Source organism: Carya illinoinensis, chromosome 1 (assembly GCF_018687715.1).
Source record: "Carya illinoinensis cultivar Pawnee chromosome 1, C.illinoinensisPawnee_v1, whole genome shotgun sequence".
NCBI classification, from domain to species: domain Eukaryota; kingdom Viridiplantae; phylum Streptophyta; class Magnoliopsida; order Fagales; family Juglandaceae; genus Carya; species Carya illinoinensis.
This window is the reverse complement of record NC_056752.1, coordinates 1,050,779-1,060,538: the sequence shown is the minus strand read 5'-3', so window position 1 is coordinate 1,060,538 and position 9,760 is coordinate 1,050,779. Positions and strand designations below refer to the sequence as shown.

Genomic DNA, 9,760 nt, shown 5'->3' with positions numbered 1-9,760 from the left:
CTCCAATCCCGTTTCTCACAAGCGGGCCAAGCATGTTGAATTAGATTATCATTTCCTACGGGAACTTGTTGTCGCTAGCAAACTTCACACCCAATATGTGCCCTCCCATCTCCAGGTTGCTACATCTTCACCAAAAGTGTTTCTCGACCTCTCTTTGAAATTTTCAAATCCAAGCTTCACGTTCGTTCAAATCCGACGCTTAGCTTGTGGGGGGGTGTTGAGGATACTTAGCCTTCCATTACGGTTTACCATATGTATCATATTTGGCCCTTGATTATAGGCTAATATCTTGAATCCATTTACTGCTACTTTCCATTTCCTTTGTAATCTATTTGATCTTATTTGATTCTGTAAATGATTATAAATAGAAAACTCTCACCACCCTTTACGTGTGGTGGTTTTAGCAAATATTCTCAACGTCACCCATAATTCTCATATAGATTTCAATTTTATTGAATTGTTTTATTCTGATAATTGATTAATGTAGTAGAATTTAGACACCATAGATGTGGGTTGATTTTATAATTGTGTTTCTCAAGATTTCGAATTTGATTGATTTATACATATTGTTAACGCATCAATTACTAAGTTCAATAGCTTGCAACACAAGCAAGATGGTGGCTCAGGGTTATGGATAACCTCCTATTAATGCCTAATAAGTCAATGTTCCTCTTATTTGGAAGAATTTCAGTATCACAAGAGAGCCTGAATCAATTTTGACGCAAGGTTTGGCTTTTATACCACTAACCGAGGCGGTCCCCTATATCTTGTGTCAGAGAAATCTATCTTTCATACAAGACATTGCTCTGCTATTTTTGACGGGGCGTTGCCCTCTCAGGTCACGTCCTTGTGTGTCAGTTGGTGGGCGTGGACTTTGTTGCCTGCCTCTGCCAATGATAGGGGTCGCATAGCGCGCACTATTGGTTGCTTTACTATGACTCGCTATCCGTGTGTGTTAGCCTTTTAACAACATGGCCCTATCATTGCATATATGTGTAGGACTGCGTTAGGAATATCGACACCCTATCACCTTGCATTTGTATTTCTATTACTTAGGCTCTGGGCTTCATTTTCCCTGGGCCCTAAGCCCTTTTATTAGGGATGTCAAATCATGTTAATGGGTCGTATTTGTGTTGTCAACGCATGTATATTATACCATATAGGTAAACTTGAACCCGGTCCGTTAAGTTTATGGTATCAAAATATCAAATTTTAGCACGACCCATTAACATAATAAATCATGTCGTATCAACCCATTTCAACCCGTTTATGTAAATAAATTGAATAGACCCGCAATTAACTAGTTTGACCTGATTAAATTTAGTATAATTTTATATAAATGTTAAAATCACAATATTTATCAAAATTATAAAACTAACTACAAGATTACAATCTAAATAATAAAAATATTGAAATTAAACTTTTAAAAATGTTACTTTTAAGTATAAATGTATAATTGTAATTTAACTTTCTTAATTGGTCATAACGACTTATAATGTGTCAAAACGTATTGACCCTTTATCAATCCATTAAAATCATTTTTATTAATGTTTAAAAAATTGTAAAGAGCTAATAAATAAATAAAAAAAAATTCAAGAAAAGTTGGCGGTTACCTCTATTCTTTGATTTTTGAACTGAAAATGGGGATAGTCACTGTGCTCCCTAAACCCATTCTGCCCATGTGATAAAAAAAACTGACTCCTAGATAAAAAGGGCCTTGCCCAGGTGTTGGAGGCCATTCTTTTATGAAGAAAGTAGTCACGTAGAAAAACAACCTCGTAATCCTAGAGAGATAGCATCTCTGGCCCAAAAACAAAAAGTACCCGATTATTGACACCTCTCTCTCTCTCTCTCTCTCTCTCTCTCCTTGCTTTTCATGTGTCTGAGAGTTGTGTACGGTTGTATATATATATATATAAAACTTATATAACAGCCGGCTAATAGCATCAAGTGAAGTCCCTTATCATTTCTGAAAATGCAATATCTCACATGAAAATGGTTAGTCATGCACCATTCGCCTATATATATATACATAGATACCGTTCTTGATCATGAGTTTGAATGTAATTTTTTTGTTTTTTGAAGGGAAATTATCACCATTCATTTATTAGAAAAACTTATATTCATAATCAGATACGTTTTGGAATATCTTCATAAGAAACATGACATCATGAATTTGAAGCTCCACCAGTATACTATTTTTTTTTGTGATTGGTTTAATATTCACTATTATTGATACTGATTTCTACAGATAAATATCTAAGAGATAATACTCTCTACTTGAACAGAGACTCAACCTTACCCTTCATAAAAATAGATGACTCAACCTCTACAAACAAAAGTCTGAGAGACGAACTTTTTTTTTTAATTTTAATTACCAATAAATAAATCAAAAAGGAAAGCAATAAGATAGATATGAAAAAGGACAGATTATAGTTTGGATTAATTCTGATAGATTTAAGATCTATGACGGCTCGTGAAGGCAACACACTTTCTTCAAAAAGGTCTGGTAATAGTGAGTCCTGTGATCTTGTGCGTGTGTCACGAAGAGCTGCCAGAAGGGGTGGCGCATGAGATCTATGCGCAAATGTGGGCGGGGCGTGATAACCACACGCAGTGATTTTCACAAAACTATCACTTTCTTCTAAATGGTTTTGGACCTGTAAATCTGCTTGTGCCACATGTGTTTTTCGAGAATTGTCAAAAAGTTTTTTATCTATCTTTTTCAATTTTAAAGATCGAAAATAAAATAAAATTATAAAAGAAATCTTGATAGATAAGATGGGTGAATGAACGAACGGGAAAAAGTGAGGAGGGAGAAGGATGAAGCTGTGGCCTTCTTCCCCTCATGTAAAAATCAAATCTGTAGACCTTGAATTTTTTTTTTTTTTTTCTTGAGAGAGGGGGAAGGGGGACGCTAGGGTCAAGGGGATGTTCCCGTGAGGACATAAGAGTTCTTTCGAGTTTGAAGTTAATTTAATAGAGCAAGACATGATATCAAAGATGCATATAGATATATATATATATATATATATATATATATATATATATATAAGACATAAGCATTAATAGACCGTGTGACAATTACAGTACGTACCTAGTTAGTGGGGTTTTTGTTTAAATAAATTATTATAAGCTAAGTTTGCTCACTGGTGATCGATGATCTTTAGGGTTTTGTTTTATTTAGAACATACTTTTAAGATGAGAAAACAATTAATTCCTTTGATGTACACAGAATTTTCAAAGTGGTCCATTTATATAATTTATTTTATATGATAAAAAAATGCTTACACATCCACGGCCATTTTAAAAGACTTATTCTATTATCAAGATAATGTATATATCACATATATATACCATCTATATTACTTAAATAATAAGATTTGAATTGTAATATTTAAATTTTAAAATTTATCTTGTAAATTAAAAGTATGCCACGTAAACAACATGCGGTCATATAGAGAGAACTTAGAATAAAAAATATACTCATCATGCTAAAATCAAGCTACTGACCATATACACGATGCTGGTAAAAAAATGAAAGGCAAATTTAGTTCATCGATGCCAGGAATTAATGCTCACGCAAAGGGATTGAATATCATTATATATATAATAATTGTGGTCCCTGTACGTAGAATATTATGATGTCCAGAATACAGCAATTACAGATCACAAAACATCCTTGCATTCAGGTAGATGAATTGGCCCTACTCATGTCTTCCTAGGTGCGGCCGAAAGAGCAATTGCTAAGATATTAGTTTAACACAACCCAACCTAATTTTGTTTTAGGTCTGCAAGGAAATAGCAATATCATCAACTCATCAATCAACGACATTTTTAGTGTCTTTGGCAGTATTGATGATGTTGCATGGATATGAGTACTGGTTGAAAAACTGAAAATGGGTCACCTTGCAAATGGTGATGGGTTTTCAAGTCAGGAAAAATCGCTTTACACAAAGACTCCATGATCAGCACCCATGCATTATGCCAAAAACTAAGCAGAAAATTCCACACAAACATTAGTCATAGAATTAGTCGCTCGCTAAGGAGTTTAAGCTTTAAACTCGATCACCTCATGAACTTGGTAGATATTTTCAAGTCATGTTCAAACTCAAGACTTGGAAAAGCCAAGGAGCCTGGTTTAGCCTCTCCTGTCTTAGTTGTTGTTCTTCGACATCAATGTTGTTTTTGCTTCTGCTATGGTACCCAGATGTCATGTCGGGCACCTTGACAAGCCCCAGTTCATAGCCAGTTAACTGGTCTCTTGTTATCTGATGGATCCAAGAACTTGTTCTATTTATCTGACTGGATCCAGTCGAAGAAGAAGAAAAGCTTGGTCCGGAATCTGAGGTTAATGGAGTCTCGGGTTTCTTCCATCTGTTGTAATTTGATGGGCCGAGAGTCAGCTCAATCTCACTCTCCTCTATAAGCTCTAGCACTCCCTCACCATCATCTGGTTCTGCAATATAGTGCTCGGCAGGCTGTTCCAGATCAAGTTTCCTTTGTGGTTTGTCGGGTTCTGCATCACGCTGATGATAATTACTATTCTGAATAAAACCAAGTTCATTCTTCAAATTCCATAGGCGCTCTTGGCTCCTTGCAATTTTAGGCCTGTTGCTCCTAATGTCTCTCATTAACATCTTCTGGATCCGATATAGACGATGAAGTTCACTTACCTGCAAGGAAAAAAGAAAACCCCTTTAGGATAGAACTCTCAGCCTTACAGAAAAACCCCTTCGAGAAAGAAAAGTACCTGCTCCTTGAATGTTTCTTCATGTTTTATCATGGCCAATCTCATGCATTCCCTGTCATATGGGTTAAGAAGCTTCTGATCCATTGAATCTCAAGTTAGCTTCTGCAACGTTTGATTGCTTCTACCGGCGCGAAGAATATGTGCGTACAATAAGACCTAATAATCTCGGAATCTGGATCGCATATCCTACCCGATAAATTAAGTACTTCCTTTAACTACGATTGTAGTTCCTGTGAATTGAGGAATGAGGTTCAAAGCTAAGAATGCATCAATAATTTGGTATTTATGTACCAAAATAAGTTGAGGTAGCATTATCGAAAAACTTTCAAACAGCAATGTATACGAATCGATAAGATTAACAGCTTTCCAGTGTAAGCTGTCTGTTTCTTTTCCTGTTCGTCGACTGAGACATTTTGAGCCACACCAATAACTTGCCATATGAAATATCTTCCAACATGACAGCCTATCACATCCACCACCACAGTAATGCCTGCATCTCAAGTACCTACTCAAGACTTTCTTTTTTCTTTTTCTTTTTTCTCTTTTTTTTTCCCCTTTTTTCGGCCCTTTTTATAACATCCGTGGTCAAAGCTTTCTGTACAAAAAGATCATCGTATCCTGAAGGAACTGAACGAAATATAGGGGGTATAACGGCATTCATAATTATGAATATTATGCTTTAATCTTGGAAACAATTTACAATTAATCTAGACCATTCAACTACTCCGCCCGTTATCTGCAGGCGAAGTAGGTCTCCATTTTTTGCTTCGTATACCAATGAATATCATCGAGACTAAACCCTGTGAAGGATTTCAAAGAAATGATATCACTTCCCCGGCCGATTCATTAACGTTTTAGAAAATACTCCATTCTTGCACGAGAAATGTGTTCTGGTATATTAGGCCAAGGTAGACCCTATTTTAGGTAATACATCTGAAAAATGAAACATATAATTAACTACAAACGAGTACGTATATCACCGGAAGAAAGTTATAACAAGAGAGAAGACAAACTTTCATTCATTCTCATACCGTAATACGAATCTTTCATGTTTAACTAAGTACGTAATCCGCGCGTGTATTATTTATGATCTTTCGTTGTGAAAGAAATTCCAGTTCGAAAGTTCTGTGGTGCAAACTCAACAAGTTAAACTATCACGGAAATAAGGATGGCTGAAATTTGGCTGAAATTTCTACTAATTTCTATATACTTACAGATATCCTTCTGGAGAGAGAGAGAGAGAGAGAGAGAGAGAGAGAGAGAGAGAGAGAGAGAGAGAGAGAGAGAGAGAGAGAGAGAGAGAGAGAGAGAGAGAGAGAGAGAATTAATTTCCTTCTGAGATGGACTGTCTAAGTTGTTCAGAAGATTAAAACATTAACGCGGGCACACACAAATGCATGATAATTTTGAGGAGGATTGAGCGAGTGATCTAAATAAGTTCTTCTATGCCCACACTGTATCTTTTGATCCCATACTCCACACCATTGAAATGATCATATACAAAAGGTGGCTATAATGGATAAGATACTGACCCTTAATTCTGACCTGTAAGAGTTTCTTGTGCTGATCAGGAGATCACAACTGATCTCTTGTGCTGTCGAGAAGAAGAAGAAGCAAAGCAAAAAGGAGTCTCTGAGTGAAAGATTAACAGCTGATCCTTGTCACAACCCATGCAGCTGCTTGAACAACATCTTTCTTAGATGGAGAAGGACCTTGCCCTCACATTCCCCATCAGTACCTACTGCGCCAAAAGATAAAATAAAATAAGAAGAGTTGAAGGATGTAAGATTCTCTCCCCCCCCACACAGAAACCGAAGTGCTGTTGCATTTGGGGTTTGAAGCATGCCAAACAAATCTCAGTGTCTTAGCCAATGTGCTTAAAGTATTGTGAAAGAGATGCCAGAGACAGGTCCAGCAATGCAGATATATTAAATTGAATATGATAACAAGTATGTCCCTATTGTTAATTATATCTAGATAATTATATAATTTTGAGGATCACAAGGCCCCCTTGTATTGCTCAAGACAATCATCAGAGAGGAACAGCTTAACCTGTCAATTAAGGCGAATCACATGCTCCCAAAAATTATAAATATTCATCTAACAGTTGTCTCAATAATATTGCGACGTTGCATATAATTATATATTGATGCACAATTATTATAATTATTATTATCTGTATTATTTTCATTAACTATTGTCAGATACATTTAAGTTTTGTTTATGGTACTATACAGTAATTTTATCTATATATAGAGGGACAAATTAATAGATTAATAAATTTAAAAAAAATAAAATCTAATTTAAAGAGTAAAAGAAAGTTTTAAAGAGGTCGTAACTCATCCTTGTCACTCTCCTCCAACTTAGACGCCAGTGGCCATGCTATCAATATTTTCTATATGTTAGATCTATTTTATAATAAAAATAATTTTATAATTTAATATATTACATCTTGACAAGTCAATTATATAATTTATTTTCAGAAAACTTTTTTTTGTTATAAAACCATTTCTCCTTTTAAAATAAGGGATTGGATGTGTGGACACCCGGCCTGATCTCTTGACAAGGAAGTGACTATAAAAGAATACGTACGTATTCTCTTGACAGGGAATAGGCCTATTCCCTCTCTACATTTTTTTTTTTTATATTTGAAATTTGATTTTCTATGTTAATTTTTTTAACAATTATGCCGCATTCATGTGAGTTTAGTGACTAATTTGGAAAGTGTAGTAGTTTTAGTATTTCCCATATCATATATTATTCTTTAATTATGAAAAAGGAAAACAAAAATGTCGAACAACTTATGAATGAGATAATTCCCAACGAAAAAATATAGTTACAAGTATAATTATATATTAATCTGTGTACTAATTTGATGTGATTTGTCAAAAAGTAAATTTTATTAAAAATATTGTTAATTTAAATTTTAAATATGAATGAATCAGTATTGATACGTAGATTAATATGTGACTTTATTTGTAAGTAGCAAAACTCATTCCCAATATTTCCAAGGACATGCTATGCGAAATATCAAGATCCTTCCAATTTTATATACACACAGTATGTTTCACTACACATATAATAAAATAAAAATATTTTTATAAAATGATGTTATTTTTATAAAATACCATTTATTTTAAAATATTATTAAAAAATTATGTGTGTATATCTTTTTCAAATTTTATAAACCAAATGATGTGAATAAAACTAATTTATTAATTATGAATACAGAAATGATTTATACAGTCGGGAAATGCAGTCGGCGTGCAGTCGGCTGTAAAAAAAAAATTAATACAGGACTTACATGAAAAAAAAAATTATTTTTATAGCTTTTTATAATTCATGCAGGTACCCCTGAATATAAAATAAATTTTTTATAATTTTTTTTTATTCATTCTGTACAGCCGACTGCACGCCAACTGCATTTCCCGACTGCGTGTAGCAAAGCCCTTATGAATATGCCATTTGAAATGCACCACTAAAATGAAGATGCTGAAGGTGGCAAATCTGGCCCGCCGACAAATAGATCAGGACTGTACGATAAGTGGGTACCTGTTGGAACAGTCCAAAAGTGAAGAACTGGCCACAGGATCTAAAATCAACGTACACTTCAGGGGCTCTAAATTTTCATTAATATATAGAAAGGAAATGAAAATATTAAGGAATAAATTAAGAACATGAATGCATTTATCTACATTTACGATGTAAAATGGATGTATAAGTGTTTGGGGGAAGAACATGCCAAGTGGACCTTCTCCCTACCCTTGGGGAAGCCCCCCCACAACACCAAAACACGCAACAACAACAACACCATACTATACCTTAATTGGCCACGTGGGTATCAAATTATCAATGGACGGTCCAAGTAAGTGGTCCGCAGCTAAGATTTTTTAATTTTAATTTTTAAAAAGAAGACTTGTATTCTATTCTATACACTATTTTCTAATAGTATGGTAAATTATGTTTTATTTAAATGGTTATATCTTTTGACTTGGAAATAAAATGTAATTAATAATTATCCCCAACAGCGTTACGTGGCAATTAATGGGATTTAATTTATTAATTTTTTTTAAAAGCAATTAATATATATAATTTGTCATCGTTAAGATGTATGTGCATGTACAGACAGATTGCAATAGCAAGATCCATTTTAGTCTGTGAATTAGCAAACAGATGGATATAGTTATATTCTAATTTCTTAAAAGTAATTAATAAAGATTTATAAACAAAGCAATTTGCATATCTGCACGTACTTATCGAGAATGAGCAATAATTTTTTAATCTTCAAACTAATATCGAGAAGGATGATCACATGCTTGTTAAGATAAATGGAATTGAACTACTAGCTGATCCGAAGAACCCTAAAATAATCCATTAGAGAAAGAAATTAAACAACTTGAAAAAAAAACAAGGATGGAAAAGATCAAACAGGAAGACAGGCAGATAGAGAGCTACACAGGGAGTGGGGTGGACATGGAAGCACGCGTTGTTGGTGTGGAGAGGTGCAGTCGTATGGGGCGGTGGGTCCATTGGGTTTGGCGAAAAGGCTGAGCCACGAGCTTGCGCTGTTCTTAATTTGGTCCCACCTTTTGCAGAAAGAAACTGGCAAAAACATAATCGGAAAAGGGATGTAAAAAAAAAGTTAAAAAACGCAAAGGGAATTGTCAATTAGCGGTGTTTTAACGTCTACAGTTTCTTGGAGTGCTGAGGACGGAGGTCCAGGTATTTTTAACTTTTTTTTGCGTGCGTCTTGGTAGCATGACGCAATAAATGGATCAGATCCTCTATATATATATATATATATATAGTTGCCATGCATTGCATGTGCATATCCCTGTTTAATTATTCAAATATGCAGTCCTGTTAACACTCTAGAGCAGCATTTAACAATTATTTTAATTTTCTTTTTTAAATTTGTAACCTTGAAAACTTATATATCTACTGAAATTAACCATTTTCAAGATTAATAAATTATTTGTGGTGTTAATCTCAAGTACATGCTGATAT

General features: G+C 34.4%; 1 protein-coding gene across 2 annotated transcripts; it reads right to left on the bottom strand.

Annotated features, from left to right (window-relative positions):
- Positions 1-3,571: 3,571 nt before the first annotated feature.
- On the bottom strand, positions 3,572-6,668 carry LOC122304636. Of its 2 annotated transcripts, none has more exons than XM_043116897.1 (3): positions 6,286-6,668; positions 4,754-4,983; positions 3,572-4,676 (listed from the first exon to the last, which is right to left on the bottom strand). In XM_043116897.1, exons 2-3 carry the CDS (start codon positions 4,835-4,837, stop codon positions 4,095-4,097), a joined length of 666 nt encoding a protein of 221 aa, XP_042972831.1. In that variant the 5' UTR covers positions 4,838-4,983; positions 6,286-6,668; the 3' UTR covers positions 3,572-4,094. The 2 variants fall into 2 exon arrangements, with proteins under 2 accessions (XP_042972831.1, XP_042972835.1); XM_043116901.1 differs by having other exon boundaries at positions 6,299-6,668.
- Positions 6,669-9,760: the final 3,092 nt, after the last annotated feature.